General features: G+C 50.8%; 2 protein-coding genes across 4 annotated transcripts in view; both read left to right on the top strand.

Annotated features, from left to right (window-relative positions):
- LOC101000755 (aspartate-rich protein 1-like) overlaps positions 1 to 26,102 on the top strand; it is a 181,716-nt gene that overhangs the window by 71,804 nt on the left and 83,810 nt on the right. The window lies entirely within an intron of this gene.
- On the top strand, positions 15,486 to 26,038 carry LOC100997587 (ral-GDS-related protein-like; the record flags this gene model as incomplete). The annotated part of the gene is given in 11 exon segments (XM_031656419.1): positions 15,486 to 15,650; positions 17,722 to 17,894; positions 19,281 to 19,474; positions 19,615 to 19,925; positions 20,694 to 20,909; positions 21,277 to 21,380; positions 21,879 to 21,948; positions 23,510 to 23,584; positions 24,073 to 24,147; positions 25,112 to 25,233; positions 25,770 to 26,038. Coding segments are annotated over 11 exon segments (1,545 nt in total), but the record flags the coding sequence as incomplete, so codon positions are not given.

The following is a 26,102-nucleotide window of genomic DNA, read 5'->3' on the forward strand; positions in this document are numbered from 1 at the left end:
TAAAAAACCAATAAATACTCTTAGTTTGTAAAAGAGCACGCCCCGACCGAAATCAGCCAGAAGCCCCTCTCAGGTTTATTCTCCAAAATAAATCTGTCTTTGACTGTTGAGCCACTTTTCGTGTTTTGTTCCTCTTTCTTTAACTCTTACAGTCATTATTTGTAGATACTCGAGAAACTTAGGTGAACTGAGCAAGGTCATTGTAATACAGAAGTTATTAAAAATAACTTTTAGGCAAATAATAAAGGTAAAGGTTCTTGGTAAAAATTTTCCTATAATAAAAAACAACCCCCAAACCATCTCTTTTCTAATAATAATTTTAAAAAAAGGGCAGCTTAAAGGGCCTGGCCAGCAAGCTTTAATATGCAAATACCAGCCATTAAAAATTGGGTTCACTCAATATCCTGTCACCTTGTCATCTCCTTGTCACCAGGTGTATCAAGTGTCATGACCACCTCCAAATAACACCATGTGTTCAAAACGTGGCAATCTGCATTTGCATATTAAAGGGCTAAAGTAAAAGGGCCAGGTTTTTTGCTGGCTAGGTAAATAACACACCTGATCAAACCAATCCCCTGGGCCTTATGCAAATCAAACACCTTCTCCTCCAGCATCCCAATAAAAGCAACCACTTTTCCAACTCACACAGGGATTCTATTTATTCAAATTCCCCTCCCTCTGTCCCTGTACAGAGAAGCTGTCTTTTTCTCTCTTCTTTTTTCTTTCTCTTTTTTTTTCTCTCTCTCTCCTCTCTGTCTCCTGTATTTATTTTTCTTTCTTGCCTATTACACCTTTTGCTCCTTAAAACCACTCCACCAGCCTGACCAACATGGTGAAACTCCATCTCTACTAAAAACACAAATATTAGCCAGGTGTGGCGGCACATGCCTGTAATCCCAACTACTCAGGAGGCTGAGGCAGAATAATTGCTTGCAACCAGGAGGCGGAGGTTGCAGTGAGCCGAGATCATGCCACTGCACTCCAGCCTGGGTAATAAGAGTGAAAACTCTGTCTCAAAAAAATAAACTAAAAACAAACAAAAAACCACTCCATGTGTGTCGGTGTCATTAATCCTATCAGTACAAAACAAAAACCCTGGTGTTCCTCCAGTCATCAAAGCTGCATCAACTGGAATCAAGGAATATATGCAAAAATCAATGGTATTTCTATGTTACCAGCCACAAACAAAAAAACCTTTTCTGAAGTAAAATCGCTTGTAGTAGTGTAAACCAAAAAGCATCTGAGACAGGTCTCAATCAATTTGGGAGTTTACTCAATCAATTTGGGAGTTTACTTTGCCAAGGTTAAGGACAATGCCCAGGAGGAAAAAAAAAAAAAAAAAAAAGAATCACAGAAGCAGCCTCTGGTCTGTGTCTTTCCCCAAAGGTGATTTTGAAGGCTTCAAAATTTAAAAGAGAAGGGTGAGTTGGGAGGATTGCTTGAGCCCAGGAGGTCGAGACCAGCCTGGGCAACATTGTGAAACCCCATCTCTACAAAATACACAAAAATTAGCCAGGTATGGTGGTGCATGCCTGCAATCCCTGCTACTCAGGAGGCTGAGAAATGAGGATCGATTGAGCCCAGGAGGTGAGCCATGATTGCGCCACTGTACTCCACCCTGGGAGACAGAGCGACACCCAGTCTCAGTGTCTGTTTCTTTCTCGCATGCCCTCTCTCCCTCTATATATATACACACACATTTATACGTATATGTATATATACACACACATATATGCATATACGTATATACATACATATGTATACGTATACACACATATGTACATATACACACAAATATACGCATACGTGTATACACACATATATACGTGACCAAACTCCGTCTCTACTAAAAATACAAAAATTACTCGGGCATGGTGGCACATAACTGTAATCCCAGCTATTTGGAAGACTGAGGTGGGAGAATTGCTTGAACCCAGGAGGCGGAGGTTGCAGTGAGCCGAGACCGCACCATTGCACTCCAGGCTGGCTGAGGAGCGAAACTGTCTCTATACAAAAAAAAGAAAAACTGGCATTTTCGGACAGGCACAGTGTCTCATTCCTGCAATCCCAGCACTTTGGGAGGCTTTTGCAGGTGGATCACTTGAGGTCAGGAGTTTGAGACTAGCCTGACCAACATGGTGAAACCCTGTCTCTACTGAAAATACAAAATTAGCCGGGCGTGGTGGCTTGTGCCTGTAATCCCAGCTACTTGGGAGGCTGAGGCAGGAGAATTGCTTGAAGTTGGGAGGCGGAATTTGCAGTGAGCCGAGATGATGCCATTGCACTCCAGCCTGGGTAACAAGAGCAAAACTCTGTCTCAAAAGAAAAAAAAAAAAGAAAGGAAAAACTGTAATTTTTTCTTTTTTTTTAGATACAGGGTCTCACTCTGTCACCCAGGCTGGAGTGCAGTGTTGGGATCATGGCTCACTGCAGCCTTGACACCCCAGGCTAAAACAATCCTCCCGCTTCTGCCTCCTAGAGTAGCTGGAACTGCAGGTGCCCACCAGTGTGCCTGACTATTTATTCATTTAGAGATGAAGTCTCGCTCCATTGCCCAGGTCAGAGTGCACTGGCGCAATCTCAACTCACTGAAACTTCTGCTGGGTTCAAGCAATTCTCCTGCCTCAGCCTCCCAAGTAGCTGGAACTGCAGGTGTTGCCACCACACCCAGCTAATTTCGTATTTTTAGTGGAGTCAGGGCTTCACCATGTTGGTCATGCTGGTCTTGAACTCATGACCTCAGATGATCCACCTGCCTCAGCCTCCCAAAGTGCTGGGATTACAGACATGTGCCACCACGCCCAGCTAATTTTGTATTTTCAGTAGAAACAGGGTCTTACTATGTTGGCCAGGCTGGTCTTAAACTCCTGGCCTCAAGTGATCCTCCTACCTCAGCCCCCCAAATAGCTAGGATTACAAGTATGAGACACCCCGAGTGGTCCTATCTTGTTGCCATGGGTGACAAGGGTTTCCTGAAAAGCTGGGACCTTTTGTCACACATGTGGCCCAGGAGTCGGCATAGCTGAAGGCAGATCCAAGGAAAGGCAGAACAGTTGTAGGCCTGGCCTCTGCCTGTGGCCGTGACTGGAGAGGGAGCTAAGAAAATAACATACGTTTCACTTCTGCCAAATCTCGCATGGGAATCTCTTGTGGCTCACCCTAACCAGAAACACGCAGGAAACGGAGTTCTGGGAAATGTCACATCACCCAGCAACATGGTGGCTGGCAAAGAGCAAAAAAGGAGAAGGCTCCGAATGCCAGTGACTGCGTGGGGACCCAGGCTCTCTTGTAGGTTGGTGGCGGCGTCAACTGGTACAACTCTAGATAGAAAATGCTTGTGCCATTTAACCAGCTGATCCACCTGTGCAAATTTCTCTTCCAAGTTAACCTGAACTTATTTACACAGCACAACAGTGTTTAAAGCAGCAAAAGGCTGAGCACAGCTTTCACGTCCCCTAGCCTGGGGCTAGTTCCCTGCATTGTTTAGATTTTTTTTTCACTTTGCAAACACAGTATTTATTTTTCACACTAATGAAAAAGGTAAGGCCATCTTTTTATACCTATGCCTCTGGTGTATTGTTATAGGGACTGTTGACCTAAAGAAAGAAATTGAGGCAAAATTAATACAGTTTATTTGGGCCAAGGTTGAGAATAGTTGCCCCAGACACACTTCCAAGTGTGGAGTGCTTGGGGAGTGCTTACTTCAACCTTTGTTACAGTTTTTTTTTTTTTTTTTTTTAAAGAGATGGTATCTTGCTATGTTGCCCAGTCTGGCCTCCAATTTCTGAACTCAAGTGATCCTCCCAACTCAGTCTCCCAAAGTGCTGGGATTACAGGTGTGAGCCACTGTGCCTGGCCCAAAAGCATTTTTTTTTAAAAGGCAAAAGAGGATAAGGAGGCTGGACATGGTGGCACATGCCTGTAATCCCAGCACTTTGCGAGGCTGAGGTGGGTGGATCACCTGAGGACAGGAGTTCGAGACCAGCCTGGCCAACACAGTGAAACCCCATCTCTATTAAAAATACAAAATTAGCTGGGTGTGGTGGCATACGCCTGTAACCCCAGCTATTTGGGAGGCTGAGGCAGGAGAATCACTTGAACCCAGGAGACACACGTTTCAGTGAGCCAGGATTGCAACACTGCACTCCAGACTGGACAACAGCAGCAAAACTACATCTCAAAAAAAAAAGAAAGAAAAAAATTAGCCGGGAGTGGTGGCATGTACCTGTGGTCCCAGCTACTTGGGAGGCTGAGGGATGAGAATTCCTTGAACCAGAGAGGTGGAGGCTGCAGGGAGCCAAGATCGCACTACTGCACTCCAGCCTGGGCGACAGAGCGAGACTCTGTCTCAAAACAAGGGAATAAGGAGTGGCTATATTAAAAATATAAAAATTAGCTTGGTGTGGTGGCACATGCCTGTAATCCCAGCTACTTGGGAGGCTGAGGCAGGAGAGTCACTTGAAACTGGGAGGCAGAGGTTGTAGTAAGCGGAGATCGCACTACTGCACTCCAGCCTGGGACAAGAGTGAGGCTGTCTTAAAAACAAACAACAAAAAACCCACGCCAAGTCTCTGCTTAATACCAAGCACCATTCCAAATCCTGCAGTGTTATTATCCTCATCTTATCCATTTTATGCAGGAAACTGATGTAGAAAGAAAAGGGATGGCCAAGGTCACATGGTGGTGAAACCACTAGCTTTTTCTTAGACAGAGTCTCTCTCTGTTGCCCGGGCTGGAGTGCAGTGGCATGATCTCCGCTCACTGCAACCTGTGCCTTCCAGGTTCAGGTGATTCTCCTGTCTAGTGGTTAGGACTGTAGGCACCCCCCACCACGCCCATAATTTGTTTGCATTTTTAGTAGAGACGGGGTTTCACCATGTTGGCCAGGCTGGTCTTGAACTCCTGACTTCAGGTGATCTGTCCACCTCGGCCTCCCAAAGTGCTGGGATTACAAGCGTGAGCCACTGCACCCGGCCATGTTTTCGTCTTCCTTATTGTTTGGGGGGGGGTTCACTAGAGACTTGTCACAAGATCTGAGACTGGCAGTTCCTTCTGTTGCACTCCCTGTAACATACAGGGGTCCCGAGGATGGGGTGGTGTGATGTGGAGGGAGGAAAGTGTTTTCAAGTCCTGTGATAACTCTTCTAGGAGTCCAAGGCCATGTGCTGTGACCTCCAGGTGTGCCTCTCAGTTTTCCCCTTTGGTGAGACTGAAAGGATAGAAGTTCGGTATTTCCCTTTTTCCAGGCTGGCAGTGTCCTGCAAAACTAGTTTTCCTTGAGGGCAGTTTTATCTTTTTTTAAAAAACATTTTTTATTTTCAAGGGTTTTGGGGGAGCAGGTGGTATTTGGTTACATAAGTTTTTGTGAGATTTTGGTGCACCCATCTCCTAAGCAGTATACTGAAACCAATTTGTAGTCTTTTATTCCTCACCCTGTTTCCATCCTTTCCCCCTAAGTCCCCAAAGCCCATGGTGTCATTCTTATGCCTTTGCATCCTCAAAGCTTAGCTCTCATTTATGAGTAAGGAGACTAGTATACTCTGGGCATATTTCAGAAGCAGCCCTAGAAATAATGAAATGTCTCCTGGACCAGGCCAAGGGCCCCACTGGCCTGTGCAGCCTTGGCACACTGCTCCCCGCATGCTGGCCGCTCTGGCTCCTGTCTCTGATCAAAGGGTCCCAGGTATAGCTAGAGCCTCCACCTAGATTTCAGGGAATGTACGGGAAAGCCTGAGTATCCAGGTAGAAGCCTGCTGCAAGGGCAGAGCCTTCACAAAGAAACTCTACTAGGGCAGAGTGGAGGGGAAATGTGGGCTTGGAATCACCACACAGAGTCCCCACTGGGGCACTGTCTAGTGGTGCTGTGGGAAGGGGGCCACTGTTTTCCAGACCCTTGAATTGTAAGCCACTGACAGCTTGCACCTGGAAAACCTGCAGTCACTCAACAACCTGTAAGAACAGTCCAGGAAGCTGAACTCTGCAAAGTAAGAAGGGCAGAACTCAGAAAGACAGCCACAAATGCACAGTCAACTGATCTTCAACAGAGCCGACAGAAACACACATCGGGGAAAGGCCACCCTGTTCAACAGTAGGGGGAAGGTTGGATAACCACATACAGAAGAGTTAGACTGGGCCCCTGTGCTCCACCAAATACAAAAGTTACCTCAGGATAGACCAAAGATTTGCACATAAGACCCAAAAACTCCAAAAATACTATAAGGAAACATGGAGAAAACTCTTCTGGACCTTGGTCTAGGCAAATAATTTATAGTTAAAATTCATAGCTCAAGTCTGACATGGGGAAATTATCCTGTAGGATGAACTGGAGGATGGCCTAGCAGACCCGCATTCAGCAGAACCCTGGACAGGAGACCAGGGGACCCAAAAGGCCAGGTTCTTACTCACTGTGCCCCTGTGGGTAGTGGGGTTGCTAGGGCCAGAGGCCAGCCCAGACTTGCACCTCAAGCCAGCCTTGTTTGCAGTGGCACTGGGTCCCCAACTTGTAACTGGGGGTGTCTACTTAACTGATCCCCCAGGGGTGATGTGATTGAAACAGTGCCTCCCAACACAGAGTTGCTCCTCACACTGGGTCCTCAGTCATTATGGGGGTGCTCTGCCTGGGTGGCCCCTGGGGTTCAGGCCCCCATGTCTCACTGCTGTCTGTGGTGCTCGGGGCCCTTCTCATTGCCGCTTTGCTGCTGAGGGATTCATTTCTGAAACCCAGAGCTGGGGCCGCCTCTCTGTTCCCAAAGCCCATGAGTGCCGCTGAAACCACCAAGCTTGAGGGAGCTGGACTCCTGCTGCCAAATGCTGAGCAGAACCGCCTAATGCTGGGGAGGATATTGGCTGAGGGAGGGGTTTGTGAGCAGCAGCTCACAGGCAGAGGCAGTGGATGGGTCAGGATAGGATACAGCCAGGGGAGCAGCAAAAGACAGCTGGGTACTGTCAGGGGTGCCCAAGGTGGAAGTGGTGGGTATTGAACCCCCTATGGCTGAGTGTGCTGTGGTGCCCTGACCTGGCTGGCTGAAGCAGAGTTTGAGACCGGGGCTGGAGCTGGAGATGCCAGGCCTAGAAACCGGAGAGAGCTTCTATAGGTGGAGACTCCATGCTGCTGCATATCTGGGATCCCAGATGTGGCCTGGACTGTGGCTGCTGGTGTAACACGAAGTTTCAATGTTGGAGTGAAGCCAGAGAACCTCAGGTCAGCCAGGCTGGTGGTGTCCTTGGCTGGGGCTGTGCTGTCACTGTGGGACATCAAAAGGGCCTGGGTAGATGGAAAGACGCTTTCACCAGAGCCAGCAGGAGGCCCCAGGAGGAAAAGCTGAGAAGGGGGACTGGTATCCATGGGGGTGACTTCCAAGTCAGTTGTTGGCTGGGGAGCCAGTTTAGCAGATGTGCTGGCTGCAGGGCTGGAACTGGTTCCAGATACAGCCATCCACAGACCACGGCAGAGAGGACCACTAGAGTCAGGGGCAATGTGGGGCTCTGTCTGGAGAAGACAGGAAAATCCACGCACTTTGGGGATGGGGATTCCATCCTGCTGGTGCTGAGAAAGACGGGGAAGGCAAAGTCAGCTCTTGTTGCAGCTGTGGTTGAGGCCCAGGAATGTGAAGGGCCTCTGTCTTCCTCGTTCAGAGGGGATCCCCATGTGGGGTTGACTGTGAAGAGGGGAAGGGGCTGCTGAAGCAGCTGCAGGAGCAGGAGAGGCAGGGCTTGGGCTTCTCCTGGTGCAGTCCATGCTTGGGGCTGGGGAGGGGGCAGGGGTCAGCAAGGTGAATGATGCAGAGGCCTGGGAGTGGGAAGCAGTGGAAGGAAGGGGATCTGAGGAGAACAGGGAGCCTGGTGAGCTGTGCTTCCTCCCGGACACAAAAGGCATAGAGGGGGGCCCCTGCAGCAGATGTTATCAGGGCCACTGGGCCCACGCAGTACTAGGACCTGTGTCTCTCCTGTTGTGCATCCATGCTGGGTGCTAGAGGTGTAGGAGGAAGATGAGCCACCCCTGCTGTGGGCGAGGACAAAGCATGGGAATTCCAAGAGGATCTGCATTCCCAGATAGCCTTGGCCTCACCCTGCAGTGCAATGTTGATGCACCGGGGTGCCACCTCCTTCTCCTCCTCAGATCCCCTTCCTGCCACCTCTTCCTATCATGCTGGCACATCCATGCATCCATCTGAGAGCTGTACCAGGCCCTCCCTCCCACCACCAGTCAATAGCCCATTTATTAAATTTGCCTTAATGTACTCAGTTTGCAGGACCCATTTCCTGTTGCCATCATGACAGTTTTCACACACTGTCTCAAGTCCAAACGCTGCAGAGTGGAGAAGGTTGTCCACTTACAGCTGTGGATCTCAAAACTCAGAGAGGTTAAGCTCCTCTCCTGAGGTCACACAGCCAGGAAGCTGGCTGTAAACCTCTTACCTTGGGAATGAATCTGGAGCTGCTGATGTTAAGTGTGCACGTAGTTCTCAGCCTAAGGGACGGGCCCCAACAAGTGAGGACCTCTCCCACCTTTGCTACCCAGTACTGGCTATATCGCCCCAGAAGTCTGATATCCCAGCTACCTGTTAGAATATCTCCCCAGGAGTTAATGACAGGCTGACAGCCTAAGGCCAGGAGATGAAGTTGAAAAGGCTGGTAATTAGCAAGGAGGGCAAAAGGTTATTACCCTTGAACACTGCAGAAAAGGGCATTGTCTCCATGCAGGAAGAGAAGAGGCTGCACACTCCTCCGAACCCATCCCGGGGCACAGACCAGACTGTGGACAGGGGAAGAGGGCCAGGCAGCCCTGGAAGGAAGAGCTGGAATTCAGCTCACTCTTTCCCCATTCCAGGCTCTCAGACGTGGGCTTGGGCTTGATCCACTTTGAAGGCTGATAGATGCCAGGGAGTCTGGGGTGGTCCTGAGGCAGTGATGGTCTGGGATCACTGTGGCCTGTGTGCAGGAACTTTATGGTGGTGAAGCTCATTATTCACTTTTTTTGGGCACTCACTATGCTCCAGAAACTGTATATAACCACAACAACCCTGATGATTAAGTCCCCAAATTATTCCATTTTAGAATGGGGAAACCGAGGCACAGATTTTTTCTTTTCATATAATCTGCCCTAGGTTACTCAAAGGTGGCTCTTGTTCTAATGGGCCCTTGTTCTAATGAACACCTTGTCTCACAGCAGAAGCTGGAGGCTACTTTGAACCAAATGATAAAGTAAGAGACTATTTGAACACGTTCCTTTTAAAGAAAAAAAAAATTTAAGTTCAAGGGTACATGTGCAAGTTTTTTATACAGGTAAACATGTCACGTGGGTTTGTTGTACAGATTATTTCATCATCCAGGTACTAAGCCTATTAGCCAAGCTATTTTTTCTGCTCCTCCCACCTTCCATCCTCCGAGAGGCCCCAGTGTCTTGCTCCCCATTGTGTCCATGTGTTTTCATTATTTAGCTCCCACTTGTAAGTGAAAACACGTGGTATTTGTTTTTCTGTTTTGCATCAGTTTGCTAAGGATAATGGCTTCCATCTCCATTCATGTTCCTGGAAAGGATATGATCTCATTCTTTTTTGTGGCTGCATAGTATTCCATGGTGCATATGTACCACATTTTCTTTATCCAGTCTACCATTTGATGGGCATTTTTAAGTTGATTCCATGCCTTTGCTATTGTGAACAGTGCTGCAGTGAACACTGGCGTGCATGTTTTTTTTTTTTTTTTTTTTTTTGAGACAGTCTCTCTCTGTCACCCAGGCTGGAGTGCAATGGTGCGATCTCAGCTCAATGGAACGTCTCTGCCTGCCAGGTTCAAGTGATTCTCCTGCCTCAGTCTCCTGAGTAGCTGAAATTACTGGTGCATGCCACCACGCCCAGTTAATTTTTGTGTTTTTAGTAGAGAAGGGGTTTCACCATGTTGGTCAGGCTGGTCTCGAACTCCTGACCTCAGGATCCGCCCGCCTCGTCCTCCCAAAGTGCTGGGATTACAGACATGAGTCAGCATGCCCAGTTGCATGTGTCTTTATGACATAATGATTTCTACTCCTTTGGGTATATACCCAGTAATGGGATTGCTGGATTGAATGGTATTTCTGTCTTTAGGTCTTTGAGGAACTGTTGCTGTCTTCCACAATGACTGAACTAATTTACACTCCCACCAAAAGTGTGTAAACATTCCCTTTTCTCTGCACCCTTGGCCATTCTGACTGATGTGAGATGGTAGCTCACTGTGGTTTGATTTCCATTTATCTAATGATCAGTGATGCTGAGCTTTTTTTCATATGGTTGTTGGCTGCATGTATGTCTTCTTTTGAGAAGTATCTGTTCATGTCATTTGCCCCCTTTTTAATGAGGTTTTTTCCCTTGCAACTTTAAGTTCCTTACTTGAACATACTTTATATGCCAGGTGCTTTTATAGAATTCTTATTTAATCCTCAAAAGAGCATTATTACTCCATTTTAAAGGTGTATAAACTGAGGCTCAAGGAGTTTATGCAATTTTTCCCAGGGTCACACAGCCAGGCAAGGGCACTGCTGGAACTCAAACTAGGCCTCTCTGATGGCCTTAAAGCCCTGCCTCCAGTCCCGCCCAGAACTGGGTCATCTGAAAATCAAGGTGCTAGGAAACCCGTGAGAAGGGATTACTCAGCTTCTCTGAACTTGAGGACCAAAAGAAACACCTCATTGGGAGTTAGCAGACCTGGGGTGCCTGACGAGACTGCACCAATCACACCTAAAGGGGATCTTTCAGGAGATGCGGGTCCACAAAGGTCCAGGTGGTCAGGAGGCTTTTATCCCTCCGCAGCATCCATTCTAAGGGGTGCTCCAACATTTCCTTGCCCTCCTCCAATGATAGGGAGCTCATTTTGGAATGAGCAAATTAGCATAAAGAACAGCGTGTCAGGGGGCAGCTGAGTGAGGCTGAGAGCCCAGTATGTGGAGTCACTGACTTGGGGTCGAATCCTCGGCTACTCACTGTATGTGTGATGTTGGGCAAGTTTCCAGCCTCATGTGGATATCTGTAAAGGGAGGTGAGTGGTGACCAGCACCCCTCCTTCTTAGGCGTAAGGTGGGAGGCCTGAATGAGATCCTGGAGATGGTGCCTGAGGGCCCTGCAGGGTGGCTTTAAAAATAACTCTCTGGTCGGGCACAGTGGCTCATGCTTGTAATCCCAGCACTTTGGGAAGACAACGCTGGTGGATCACCTGAGGTCAGGAGTTTGAGACCAGCCTGACCAATATGGTGAAACCCTGTCTCTACTAAAAATACAAAAATTAGCCAGGCATGGTGGTACATGCCTGTAATCCCAGCTACTCAGGAGGCTGAGGGAAGAGAATCACTTGAACCTGGGAGGTGGAGGTTGCGGTGAGCCGAGATCATGCCACTGCACTCCAGCTGGGGAAACAGACCCAGACTCTGTTTCATAAAAAATAAATATAATTCTGAGCATGTGGGCAAAGTGGGGAGAAGAGGGGGTAACTCAAAGGCCCCTCAACAACCACTAGAGCAATGGGAGCGGAGGGCAGGCTGTGCCACTCTGCCACTCTCACAGGCACCTGGGACTCTCAGGACAAGAAGCATGAACCAGCATCTCCAGCCCTGCCTGGACCACTGACCCTCAGCCCTGGTCCCCAAAGGTGGTACTAAGTGCTCACTTCCATACTATTGCTCACGTGGCACCTTCTGCCAGATGCCCCTCCCCAAATGCTCCAGCTGGTTAGCTGCAACTCAGGCTTTAAGCTTCAACCAAGGTATCGCCTCCTCCTGGAAGCCTTCCTGGACTCCCTATCCCCTAAGCTGGGACAGGGGTGCCTCCTCCATGTCCCATTAACACCTCCGTCCCTGCACATATCACAGAAACCAAAAGTGTCATTCATGCACTCAATATTTCTCAAGAGCTCCTGCGAGTCAGGCACCAGGGAGTAAGAAGACATGGTCCCTGTCCTAGCAAGTCTTACAGTCCAGGGAGATGAAAAAATATAAACAGAATCACAAAATGGGTAAGTCAGTATGAAGTGAGACCAGTTCTTTGCACCTTGTGATCTCTGTGACAGATCCCAGAGCCAACACTCACGCCCCAGCCAGTCCCCAAACCCAACAGCTCCCCAAAGCCCTGGATATAAATAGCCTGTGCACTGCTAAGCAGACACTTCAGGGAACAATCTGCTGGCTGTGAAGAAAATGCACCCTCAGGAGGGTTCCACAGCCTTCTGCAAGCAAAGCCTTCTTTGCTTGGATGCCCATTAGAAATACTAAGAGTGGCCGGGTGCGGTGGCTCAAGCCTGTAATCCCAGCACTTTGGGAGGCCGAGACGGGCGGATCACGAGGTCAGGAGATCAAGACCATCCTGGCTAACATGGTGAAACCCCGTCTCTACTAAAAAATACAAAAAACTAACCGGGCAAAAAACTAACTGGGACTACACCTGTAGTCCCAGCTACTCGGGAGGCTGAGGCAGGAGAATGGCGTAAACCTGGGAGGCGGAGCTTGCAGTGAGCTGAGATCCGGCCACTGCACTCCAGCCTGGGCCATAGAGCGAGACTCTGTCTCAAAAAAAAAAAAAGAAATACTAAGGGAGCTCTTAAAAGAAACATGGCCAGGCACGGTGGCTTATGTCTGTCAACTCAGGATAGTGGGAGGCCGAGGCAGTAGGACAGCTTGAGGCTAGGACTTGAAGACAAGCCTGGGTGGAACAGTGAGACCCTGTCTCTACAAAACACAAAAATTAGCATGGCATGGTGGTACATGCCCATAGTCCCAGCCACTTGGGAGGCTGAGAAGGGAGGATTCCTTGAGCCTGGGAGGTCAAGGCTGCTTATGATCATGCAACTCTGCTACAGCCTGGGCAACACAAGATCCCATTTCAAAAAAGAAAAAACAAAACAAAACAAAACATGACTGTCTCCTGCGCCATCAAATAAATACAACTCTCTGTAGGGTGACTCAGGGTATTAACATTTTTAAATATTGCCTTTGCTGAGGTAGATGTATAGTAATGACTAAACAACATTTGTTATGTAAATACACCTCCGATGACTTATTTGTAGCCCTTTCGTATCTAGCAATTTCTACAGACCCTCTCTGTGGGCTTCAGAAGCCAGAATGGGCAGGGCCAGGTGTGAGGTGTCCTAGCACACTGAGGGTAGAGCACAGCTCCCAGCTCAGGGGGACCCATTTCTGAGGCTAAGGCACCCACTGGGGGCTCAGCCTATCTTAAGAGGGAAAATCACACCTCAGAACCCCAGAGACCCAAAAGAAAGCTTGAGTTCAGCAGATACCTGCCAGTAGGCCCTGGAGTGGCTGCCCCAGGGAAAACCGCCATTGCACTGTCAGCTCCCTCCAGCCCTCTCTTGGGTATAGGCTGGAGGTGGTTTCTAAGCTCAGAGGTCTCAACAAACGGTAGGTTGAACCTCAGAGGAGCCTATAGTTACCTCAAGACTCCACCTGACCAGGGCCCAAAATGAGTCCTGGGAGGGCAGCCAGGAAGAAAACAGGGCAGAGAGGAAACACAGGGAGAAGGGGCCCTGGGACCACATCAGATATGGAGGGAACCAGGGGAATGAGGGCAGTCCTGATGATTGTGCTCCCCACAGCCCCTGCATGCCTGTGTCCCCTGAGAATTCAGGGTGAGGAGCTCACTCTTGCCCTTCACCTTTTCCTGGGCTCTGGCAGGCTGGCCTGCTTCCTGCCCCAGCCTCACCCACTCTCCGCACTCCTCGCCACTGCTGTGGGCAAGCTGATCTCTCTGGTTTGCTGGCCTCTCACTCTCTGCCCAATGGCACCGAGTTAACTTCTTTGCATGCTTTATTTTCTGTGATTAAAAAGGGAAGCAATTCTCACTAACACCATTTCTCAGAGGAGAAAACAGGCACAGGGATGTTCTATGACTTCCTCACGATCACCAAGCTACAAGTGGGAGCTGGGCTTTGAATGGAGGTCTACCCATGCTCCTAAAGTTGAGTCATCCTCCAAGGAAAGGACAGCACCTGTAAAAGCTCAGTGAATGGGACAGAAGTGTACTCACTAAGGCCTGACCAGGCTGGTACCCTGATCTCCAACTTCCAGCCTCCAGAACTGGGAGAAACACAATTCTCTTCTTGATGAGCTCCCCAGGCTACAGATCTTGGCTGTAACAGCCTGAACTAGCTCAGAAGTGCTATTTCACCATCTGTGTCCTATTCCATCATTCAGAAGGGAGCCACTAACCCCTCAGTGCTGTCTTTGTGGATACTACCCACCCAAGGCTGAGATGAGGCACAGGGTCTGGTTCTAAATAAAATGGGAACGCACTGGAAGGTGCAATGTCAGAAGAGGAGGATGTCTGAATTTCATTTAATCTCAACCTCTACTGGTGGAGAATGAAAGACGAGGCCCAGAGCATAATTGGTTTTTCCTGAGATCACACTGTGGACCCCAGGCCCACTGGAGTTGTATTCCATGCTACTTCTCACCCCTTCTTGTAGTTCTTCCATCTTGCAGGGTGTGCAAAATCTACAGGGAACACCACACCATGAGTTTTTAAGATTTATCTCAAACACACCTCATGAGTTCCCTAGGAAGGAGATGCTAGCATAATCCCCATTGTTCAAGCTGAGGAGGCCCCAAAACACCAAAGGAGTTCTCTAGGGTCTCACAACTGCTATGATAAAAGGCTGCTCTTGACCCAGCACTGGCTCCTCAAACCTGGGAGAATGGTTATATTCCGGTCTTCTCTTCCCAAGGTGCTGAAGAGGCACACTTTTGCTTAATGGTGAAAGGTAAGGAGTTGACGGGGGAGGGTGAGCGATCAGAAACCCAGAGGGACCTGTGAGTAGGTCTCATGGAAAGGAGGAGCTTACAGGATGGAACCTACAAGATGTGACCTCACTTCCTTGCTGACAGATCCCCAATAGAACTTAGAATTCTGGTAACTAGGCACCCATATTATACACACAGCCCCATTTCCAGCTCATTTGGTGGGTGACACTCCGGAGAACAACATGTTCTCCTGCTGTGTCCCGACATGCTGCCGATCTCCTCGTCGCAGGAGAGGCCAAAATGGGAGTCTTTCTGAAGAATATAGACATTGGTTCAACCCTCACCCTCGACGCCTCTGGCCCTTTGCCAGAAGGCACCCACAGGTAACACAGGGCCCAGGGCAGGCACGTCCAGGCCAGGCCTCAGCTCTGCCCGTCAGGGCAGCGCCGAGCCCCTCCCCATGTGTATGGGGGAAACAGGAGATGAGGGGCCCTCCCTGGACAGGAGCAGGTTGGTTGTCAGGTGTTTGGAGCCTGGTAGGTATGTCAGGTTCACAGCCCAGACCATGCCTGGCAGGATGGGAAGGTGAGCGTTGAGGACACACTTTGTCTACTCAGATCTGAATCCCAAGACCTCAAGCTGTCATCTGCCAGAGAACTCAACCTTCTCCGGCTGGAGGTCTATGCAGATGCTCCTATGTGGCAAATATTGTTGGGGAAGGGGGGTGGACAAGGAGAAGTTCTAATGGGGGTATCCCATTGTGGGGTGAACCAGACAGGCCACTGATACCTCTTGGCCCGGCTCTCGGGCACTCTCTTTGTAGAGCTCCACACAGTGGATCAAGCAGGAGCTGCTGGATGGATTCCATTTCTCCAACTTTGTTAAAGGACAGGTGCACCATGCCACCAACAACGGCCAGTGCTGGTCTGGGGTGAGACAGGGCACAGAAGGGTCTCCACACACAGGGACTCCAGAAAACCAGGGTGGGCCCAGGACTCCAATACAAATATGGGGACTCCCTAAGCTCTGTCCTAGGGCTTTCCCACTTTAGTGACCCACTGTCCTATCCCAAAGCAATCTAGCTGCCATCAGTCCCCAGTGACAACTTGGGTTACAGGCAAAGTCCCTCTCACCTATCAGAGAAAGATCAGAGAAAATCCTTCTGTTTTCACTTTATGCTATGCCAGAAGTATCTCAGCATGTTGCCACAAGAATTGAGTATAATGGTAACAACAGCAACATACTCATACTGTTATCATTTTAACTCCCCACCCTAAGGGTATATCTCGGGCAACAGGCAGCTCTGCTGCCCTGCCAGACCTCCTCCAGAACTTAAAATACAGAACTTTTACAAAAACAAGGGTGGGGGGGCGTTGACCACAGCAACAGAAGGTGAAGCTACTCCATGCATTTGTCTTTAAAGTGTCATCTCACAGAACTCATCCCTGCAGGCCAATCGGGCAGGAGCTGTACCCTCACATCTCACTGTAATATTCCTTAAGGGAGGCCATGTTCCACAGCGGGTCAGCCTCTCAATGCTGGTGGAGCATGTCATGATAAAATTCCCTTTCTAGGAAGCTGTTCTGCAGGGAGCATAATCCTATGTGTGTCCTAATAGGCTGGAGCAGTTTGCCAGGGCTGCCATAACATGCCACGCTGACTGAAGGGCTTAACCACAGAAATCTGGTTCCTCACAATTCTGGAGACTGGAACTCCAATGTCAAGCTGTCAGTCTGGGGTGGTTTCTCTGGGCCTCTCTCCTTGCCTTGGAGATGGCTGATTTCTATCTCGGTCAGCACAGGGTCTTCTCTTCAACGTCTCTGTGCACTCATCACCTCTCCTTGTAAAAACCCCAGGCATATTAAATTAGGGGCCACCCTAATGAACTCACTTCACCTGAATTACCTCTTGGAGAACTCTGTGTCCAGACACAGTCACATTCTGAGTCTCTGGGGTTGAGAATAGAAACATTTACATTTGGGGGAGGGGACACAATTCAACCCATAAAATACACAAATCCCCTGCGGAAGACAGACACCCGGGAATGGGATATCTGGGTGAAAGGATGTGCAGTCATCAAGTTTCAACATCTCTAGCCAATTGACTGTCCAAAAGAGTTCCAGCTGGTCACACAGTCACCAGCAGCCTCTGAAGGTAGCTGCTTCTCTAAACACGGCCTCCCCTGAATACTAACATGCTTTAACGTTTTGCCAATCTGTTGTTCGTGTGGCAGAGAAAATCACCTTATTTCATTTCCAGTTTCAAACGTACATTTGCGTAACCTTTCACGGCTTCAATACCTGCCTGCGTTTTCTCTTCCCCGAGTCGCCGGGCAGATCCTGGGCCTTGGGATGTGCTCCCTCCCACCCTGGAGTTTTCCAGCATTTTCCCCTTGCCCAGGGCTGGGATGGCCATAGCTGTTTCTCCAGACTCACGTTCATGTTGAAAGAACAAAAACAATCCTATCCCTTTAAGTCAAAAGGTTCTTCTACTACAGCGTCTTGTCCTGTGCCTTGCTGCTAAAAAGAAGAGGGGACCAGGCCTCTCCAGACCCTTCCCCTCCATATCAGAGGTGGAGCCTCAGGTGGCCTAGAGGGAATTTCATGCAGTCCTCCCTGTGAAAGGTGCTCCCTTCTGACCCAGGTGCTGTTCAGCAGCCATGTGAAATCCAAAAGCCCGTGTCTCTTCTCTACCATGAGGGTGATTTGTGAGGATTGCAGGGATGATGCTCTTCATGCAGGCTGCTGATTCACAGGGTGCCATTGCCCCACAGCTAACAAACACCGTGACAACACCTTGAAAGCAAGAATCATTTATCACTCTCCATCCTCACATGCAATTTTACTTTGAAAGCCTAGAACCCTTTTCACTATGGGCACCCAGGTTCTCTACATGCACAAGTCCCTGAAGGGTTGATGCTTCTTGGTGTGAGTTCCAGATCCCGATCCTCTGGTGGTTCACAGTGTTACCACTGACTCCCATGTCCCTCCTTTTCCCCCTAGTATGAAAATCAGATCTGCAGGACGCCAACTTTCCAGCCCAGCACAAGGGAGAAGCTGTTGGACTCCCTGGTTCCAGCCTTGCTAACTAAACCCATCTCCTCCTATGCCACCTGCCTGGGCCCTTCCTGGGACTTTATCACCGTGCCACACTTTTTGGAACTACTGGTTAGAAGGTGAGTGCCCATCCCCTCCAAGGCATGGAGGTGCCTCTGTCCCCTACTGGCACCTCCATGTGCCTTGAAGATGCAGCTCTCAGAGACTCGGCTGGCTCCTCTGGAACAGGGAGCAGTGAGAAGATGAACCTCACAGGGTTCTTGTAGGGACTGCATGATCTAAGACACGGCAAAAAAAAAGGGGTGCCTAGAGCCTAAAACTCTGGGTATCTGCTGGAGGTGCTGTGATTCATGTTTATTACTTTTCTCTTCCCCCTCACTGAAGTAGCTCTCAGCACTCTGTCTCAATGGCCCATATCCCTCGATGTTTGGAAAAGCACATAGAACAGCAAGTCTATGATGGAACTGGTAAGGACGTCTGAGATTCTTTCTGGCTGGTCTCTCTCCTTGACACAGACGGAAGAAAGGACACTTGGTGCTGAAAAGAGAGACACAGGCCCACTCAGACATCCGGAGAGGCTCAATGGGGTTCACCAACGGTTGGGGTTCACTCATTCAACACATACATACAAAACACCTCATTTTTTGCATCGCTCTTCTTGTGGTTTGGCATAATTTCATAAACAAAGCCGATGACAATCCCTCAGTATCGACTCTACTGAGTCAGGCACTCACAGGAGACAGAATAAACAGGTCGTATCTACACAATGTTAGAGGTGAAACCCTCATGGCCTCTTCTACAGATGGTGGCATCCTCCCAGATTCTGACTAGAATGATGGAGCCCAGCAACAAGTATAAACTGGGTGAATTTAGGATTCTGAAAGGCGTTTTCACCCACAAAACATGGGGGAAAAGATGTGGACTCTGGCTGGGGAGACACTAAAAGAGCCCTGGGGCTCATACTTCTTATAATTCCCACAAGAAGGCTGACATCTGGGGACTTCCCCTGTAAGAGGCATATAGTGAGTTCTGTAAATGGAGACTTAGGTTCCCTGCAAAGGAGAGGGGAGACTGGGGTCACAGCTGGCCACTGAGAGACCCACCACAGCACCATGGCTTCCCAGATCTCCCTGTCCTCCTCCACCCAACACCTGCCCCTACCCTCCTAACCCCAGGAACAGGGGAGCCAGAGCTGGAGCTTGATGAGCAAGCTGCTCACAAATCAGCCTGGAGCTGCAGTCTTGAGTGCCCAGGTGCACAGTGCTGTGCTCCAGGGTCTTGGGAAGAGAATGTCAGTGGGACGCCGGGGCGCAAAAGGGTCTGTACAGCCATGGTGCATGGCCAGGTCTGCCCCTTCCAGGACAGCACTGATGGCTTGTGGTAGGGTGGGGCTGTCCTCTACACAGGCAGCAACAGGCCAGGGACCCAGAACCACACAAGGGTGCCCTGGAGGGTTGTGTGGGAGAAGGCCAGGACTCTGACTCAGTTGTCTACTCCATCACCAGCACCATCACCTCCATTTTGTTCACCTGGCCCCTTGAAAACACTTCAGTTTGCTATCAGCCCCCGCAACGGTCATCTTTCCGGATAAAGCTGGCCTTCAGGAACTTCGCCTGGCCTGGACTGGGCGTGGAGGACCACCAGGAACTTGTCCTAGGCCAGTTGGTGCTTCCGGAGCCCAACGAGGCCAAGCCAGATGGTGAGGTGGCTTGCAGTCTGGAAGACTTTCCGGGGGTGGTGTTTTGGGGCTACAATTCCCTTAAATTCCATCCGGTCATTTCTGTGCTTGGAAAGCCCAGTGAAAAGTGACTGGTGTGGTGACCTTTTCTCCTTTTCCAGATCCTGCTCCACTTCCTGGGCAACACGCATTAACAATGCTGGCCCTGGAGCCAGCACCACCACTGCTGGCGGACCTGGGGCCTGCTCTGGAGCCAGAGTCACATGCAAGCCTGAATGCACCCAGATATCTACATTCAGCACCAGGGCCAGCACCAAAAGAAAGGCCCCCTCCAGGAACAGTGCTGGAGATACAGTCAGCCCCAGAGTCCCCCTGTTCCGGGGCTGTGAAGAACCCACCTCGTGAGGAGCTGCCTGACATCACGACCTTCCCTCCCAGGCTGCTGGCAGAGCAGCTGACCCTCATGGATGTGGTGAGCAGCTGGGCTTTGCAGGCTGTGCCTCTGGCACCACCTGTCTCAGACCAGCCTCTCTCTGAGAAGCGGCCAATGCCCTGGGTCCAATTTCAGCCCCACTTCTTACCAACCATGGGATCTGGATGAGTTTCCTCACCCACAAGCCTTCCCTGTCTGCATGTGGACAGCAGAGATGGGACATCGCCCATGCCAGCTACACAGAGTGACTGTGCAGACTGAATGACAGGGGATGGACAGAAAGCAGGACAGGGCAGGTGATCACTGAGGGGCAGGCAGGGCCATGGGTCACTCACCCAGCTGCTCAGGAGCCTCACTACCCTCAGCACTTATTAGGTACCTGATGCATACTAGATTCTATGGCAGACACCCAAATAGAGCCCATAGTTGCAGCTGCCACAAGGAAAGTGCACCAGTATGGAGAGAAGGAGAAGAGGGCTGATTGGGATGGGAGGAAGACAAGGTCTCAGGACGGGCAGGCCTGAGCCACCTTCTACTCCTTGGAGGGCGGATGGCCTGGGAGAAAATGTCACTCTCTCTTCCCACTCTTGTTGGGTTCTGGGCCATGATGCATTCAGGGCCCTCGGTGGGCAGAAAATCAAACCCAGGGACTCCCACACATCTGGAGCCCATTTTAAAGCTTTCTGAGCTCCAGCTCGGTTCCTGCCAGAGACCATGGATGACTGTGAGCTCAGTCCCTGCCTGGGACTATAGGTGACCCTGAGCTGGGGTGTGCTGTATCCATGACACTCTCCTCCTCCCCAAAAGGAGCTGTTCAAGAAGGTGGTGCTCTACGAATGCTTGGGCTCCATCTGGGGTCAACAACAGAAGAAGGGGAATGAGCACGTGGCATCCACAGTTCGTGCCACCATCGCACACTTCAACAGGCTCACCAACTGTGTCACCACCTCCTGCCTCGGGGACCACAGCATGAGGGCCTGCGACAGGGCCAGGGTGGTGGAGCACTGGATCAAGGTGGCTAGGGTAAGCCATGGTTGGGCCTGAGGATTCCCTCTTTAAAAACGGGGAACTGTCTCCTCCATCGGCTTTCAGGATTGGCATCTGTATCTCTGGTCTGAGCCCTGCACATCCGCTAGGAGGTTGTTGCCAGAGGTTCACTGACCTTGACTCCCATGGCCCAGTGGTAGCTGCTCACTTCTGACCTGGGTTCTTCCTTGGGTTGAACTAAAATCCTCCTAGATGAGTGACATTCACTCGGCCACAGGTGTGCCCTCCGAAGGGTTCCCAGGCCTCTGCTTCGTCCAGGAGGGGAGATCTCAGCAGAGGGAGCTGAGGCTGAAGTGGGCCAGACTCCACCCATGGACCTCATAGCTCACTCTTCCCTCTTCAGGAGTGCCTAAGCCTCAACAACTTCTCCACTGTGCATGCCATCGTCTCCGCACTGTGCAGCAAACCAATATATCGGCTACATAAGACATGGGCAGCAGTGTCCAGGTGAGGAGGACTCTCCATGGGAGCACCAGGGTTGACCTAGGGACCTGTATGTCTCCCCACGTGCCCTCAACGACTCTGAAAGGTTCTTGGAGTCCAGGGACACAAGGCAGGGATGGACTGGTGGGTGTGGTCACTAAGCTGCCCTGGACTTCTAGGCAAGGATTTCCAACTCGGGACTAAGGATTTTTAACCATCAGGAACAGACTAGAGCCAACTGGAGGGTGTCAGGTGTTTGCACCCAGCAGTGGAACTGTGTCCAAATAAAAGCTAACTGTAAACAAACAGTGGCTCATGTGAAGTGGAGACGGGGCCCAGGCGAGGAGCATGAAAACTCCCACCCTGTTCCTCTGGAGCCCTTGTCATCAGAGGACCCCACTGGAAACACTCACTCAGGAAGTTCGGATTCTCTGGGTTTTCAAACAAAACGGATTGGATTGGAACTCACAAATCTGCCCAGTTATTCCCAAATTTACCCTTCTTTCTTTCCTCTGTCCATAGCAAAAGCACAAAATATCTAAAAGAACTCTGCGAAAAAGACACTGCAGTGAAGAGGGACCTGCTGATCAAGGTACAGTGGAGTCTGGGAGATGCAGCACAAGTGTGTAAGGGTCAGAGAAAAGAGTGAGTTTGGAAGGGCATTGGACCTGGTGTGCAGTGGTTATTTTGTTTTGTTTTGACTTACCTACTAAAAGTGGACTTGAAAAATTCCCTCCATGCCTACCTTGGGCCAACAGGAAGAGAGGTGTGTGGGTCCATGGGCACGTGGGGGCACAGGGGCAGGAGGCCCTGGAAATGGGATGTGGCAATGGCTGCTGGGCTGCGGAGTGGGGGTGATGAGTTGCAGCATTAGCAGGGCTCTGGCTCCCATGCTGGTCCATGCTGCTGGCATGGAGCTTCCTCCAGGCTGGGGGGTGGTCATGGTAGGTGGGACTTTCTTCCTTCCTCAAACTGGCCAGCAATTCCTCAGGAAGCCAGGCCTCTGCTGCTGCTTCTGTCTGCAGTGCACCTCCATGGGCAGGGGACCTCTGCCCACACTGTGGGAGAGGGGGAACGAAAACAGAGGAAGATCATGTGCCAGGGAGTCCAGTGGACCGCCCAGCTATGGGTACCAATGGGCATGCTTGGGACAGACATATGTGTTTGCCGGGACTCCCTGCTCTGCCCTTTGCAGACACCCGAAAACGGTCATGTCACAGGATTCTCACCAGTTAGCAGTGACACATGCTCATGACAAGTATCTGGGGGATTCAGGCATTCCTAGGGGATCCTCCCTGACCAGATCTCAGAATCTTCCATGCAAATGAGAAGGCAACATGTCACCCCACCCAGGATTCTGGAAAACTCTGCCATGTCAGTCAGAGATGGAGCCACAGGAGGCCACATCTTGAGTAGAGGAAGAGAGTGTTCTGTGCATGGAACTCCCCTGAGGAATCAATGGCAATGCAAAATCTTTGGCATGGCTCAAATCAAGTTTGTGTGTCACAGACTCCAGTGGGGCTCAGATAGGCAGGTGCCACTTAACCAGGTCTCCTAAAACGCCCTGTCCCTTTCCCATCACGACTGTGCCTGGTTGGAGACCTAGACACTCAGAGACTCCAGCGAACACGACCCTGATGGGTGGTGGTGCTAGGATATGGGGTGAAGGCAGCCGAGACACAGCCTCCAGGACAGGCAGGAGGCGCCCTCTCTTTTGGGGCCCTGGGGAGTCACTCCCCACTCTGGGCCTCTGTTTGCTCTTCTGGAAAATGAAGGGATGCTGAGCCTGTAGTGCAGCCCTCACAGGATGGAAATGAGGTTCAAGAAAAGAAAGCAATTTGAGGGCGCTCATGTCTGGTTCTTCCTCAGAGGGATGAGGATGAAAACAATGGCAACAGCTACAGGAAACAGTACTCAGGAAGCCCTGTGAGGTAGCTGTGGTTTTCATCGCTCTTTACAGAAGAGGAAACAGTCTCAGGGAGGCCCGGCTGCATGACTGGGTGACACACACAGGAGTGTGGAGCTGGGCCAGTGGTATGAGCACTGTGCCAGGTGACTCATGCCAGTCCCTGGGGATCCAAGTGCGGGGTGGCTGGGGTGTAACTGGGGGAAGGGAGGAGAGCCTCACTGTCTCCATCACTGACACCTGGCAGGCGGGGAGCTTTAAGGTGGCCACCCAGGAGAGGAACCCCCAGAGAGCCCAGATGAGGCTGCGGAGGCAGAAGAAGGTGAGCGAGCCTTTTTCATGGAGGGGCCGCAGGCGATCAGAGGACAGGGCTCCCTTCCCCGCCAGCTGGAGGCCTCCATATCAAGACAGTGGGGGCTTCCACCCAGCCCTGTCCTCCTGTGGACACTGGGCCTGGAAAACCTCCATTTGAGAGACCAGAGCAAGGGTCTGGGAAAGCTGGACTCAGAGTGGATGTGGGGAAGGGTAAGGCTGGGACCACAGGCCCTTGTGAATTGTTAAAATCCCACCATAGAGTGGGATTTTAACAATTCTAATAACTAGGAGTGCTTGCTAGACTTGGAGGTCAGCTGGGATAGAGGAGGCAGAGAATTGGGAAAGGCAGCTGAGGGTCTTTGGCTGCTCCATCTGGGAGACCTAGGGAGGGGGGTTCTGGGAGACAGGGGCTGATGGGATTTCATGGGACAGGACATTGGGCAGGCACCTGAGGGCCAATACTCATCACCACTTCCCCAACCCTCCTTGGCACAGGGTGTGGTTGCCTTCCTCGGGGATTTTCTGACTGTATTACACAGGTTGGATACGGCCATCCCAGATGATCTGAATGTGAGTGAGCCTGGGGCAGGTTGGCTGGGAACCAGGATCCTGAGGCTTGGGAGGAGAGGGGCCTGGACTGAGCCCTTAGACCTCAGCCCTTGGCAAACCTCCTCTCCTGAGAGCCTCACAGCCGCTCCTGTGGGTGGGGGTGTCAGGCCCATCTCATCACTTCTTAGTGATGGAGGCTCCATGGCAGCCACCAGTCCCTATTCCTGAGTGGTGAAGCTGCAGAGCTGCCTGACTGCAAAGCTGCTGAGGTGTGGGCTGAACTGGACTCAGCGACTCCCCAGGGTAGTCCCGTAATAGGAGAGTGAAATTGAGCCTCTCCAAGGGCAGACAGTTCCAGGGTCACTGTGGGCTTTCTTTCTATAAGAGACCTCAGTTTCCCTGTCATCAGACAGGGTTGGGGCAGAGTGTCCCTGAGCCTCAGCTCCCATGCCCCCTGCTCTAGAGCATGGAGTCTGTGGCAGATCCAAGTCCTGTCATGTGCATATCCCTTGACCCTGGTGGCCTTGGCAGTAGTACAGCATGGGAAGGGGTGGGGTGGGGCTGGTTGTGGGCCAGGGACCTTTCTGATGGGCTCTGTCTGCCTTCCAGGGCAACAGCAACAAGAGGAGGAAGGTGAGCAGCTGGGACATTCACATTGGAGGAGGGTGGGGATGTGGACCTCACAGTCTACCCTGGGCAGGACATTCCCTGGCTCCGTCCTCTACATCTTAGAAAGTTACTGGGAGGGTTTGACACACACAGCAGGAAGAGATCTATCCTCATGTAGAAATTGGGAAAGGCACTGGATCAAAGACCAATTCCTGCAGGAGGGGATGTTTATATCCAACTCTGAGAGCAGGCTGGGGACTACATAGGGCCCCTTCAGAAAACTGCCCTAGGGACCAGCCCCTTCTCCCTGCCTACCAAAGCCCCCCCTCAGCATCTTCCCCCCAGGCCCTGTCAGCATCCTGCCTTCTGTCTCTAGGAGGTCCGAGTTCTGCAGGAAATGCAGCTGCTCCAAGTGGCTGCCATGAATCACAGGCTTCAGCCTTTGGATAAATTTGTCACCTATTTCCCAAGAATGGAGCAGCTTAGTGACAAGGAGAGGTGAGGGCCTAGCAGACGGGCAGAGGGTGGGAGAAGGCTCTCCATTTTATTTTAACAAGGTTTGGCTCTGTTGCTCAGGCTGCACTGTAGTGTCACCATCTTTGCTCAATGCAATGTCTGCCTCCTGGGCTCAAGCCCTTCCTCAGCCTCTCAAGCAGCTGGGACTACCGCTGTACACCATGTCCCAGGACATGGTACAGCATGTACAGACACCATGTCCTGCTGTTCTGCTGTTTTTCTGGTACAGATGGGGTTTCACGATGTTATCCAGGCTGGTCTGAAATTCCTGGCCTCAAACATTCCACCCCACTCAGCCTCCCAAAGTACTGACATTACAGGTGTCAGCCACCCCACGTGGCCTAGAGGAGACTCCCCTGTGGCCAGTTGCAGAGAGCCTATGGCCATGACTCCATGACCAGCATCAAGCCCTGTTGCATGGGAACCGCTGGGGACCCAGAATTCCAGCTGGGCAGTCACTGAGTGGGGACCTGATGCGTGGCTCATGGTGGCCTCACAGCTGGCTCTCTCTCCTGCAGCTACAAGCTGTCCTGCCAGCTGGAGCCTGAATCCCAGTAGGCCGGCAACATCCTGCAGTGGCTGGGACCCCACCAGGGTGCTGCCCAGAACACCGGCTCTGCACCATCCTTTACCCAGACCGTGACACCAGGGAACCATATCTAGGTGGCTGGCAGCTCAGCTGCATCTGGCCCCTGCTCCTCAACACAAGCTGCTCCTGTTGGCCAGGATCAGGCCATGGGACTTCTGCGAGTCGGGGGTAGATCATTTTATGTTTATTTTCTTTAGTGTATAAGTAAAGGTTTTTTTCTTAACTTTCATTAAAACAAAATTTTAAAACACTATTCAAAATG

The sequence above is a fragment of the Papio anubis genome, chromosome 16 (genome assembly GCF_008728515.1).
Source record: "Papio anubis isolate 15944 chromosome 16, Panubis1.0, whole genome shotgun sequence".
Classification (NCBI taxonomy): Eukaryota; Metazoa; Chordata; class Mammalia; order Primates; family Cercopithecidae; genus Papio; species Papio anubis.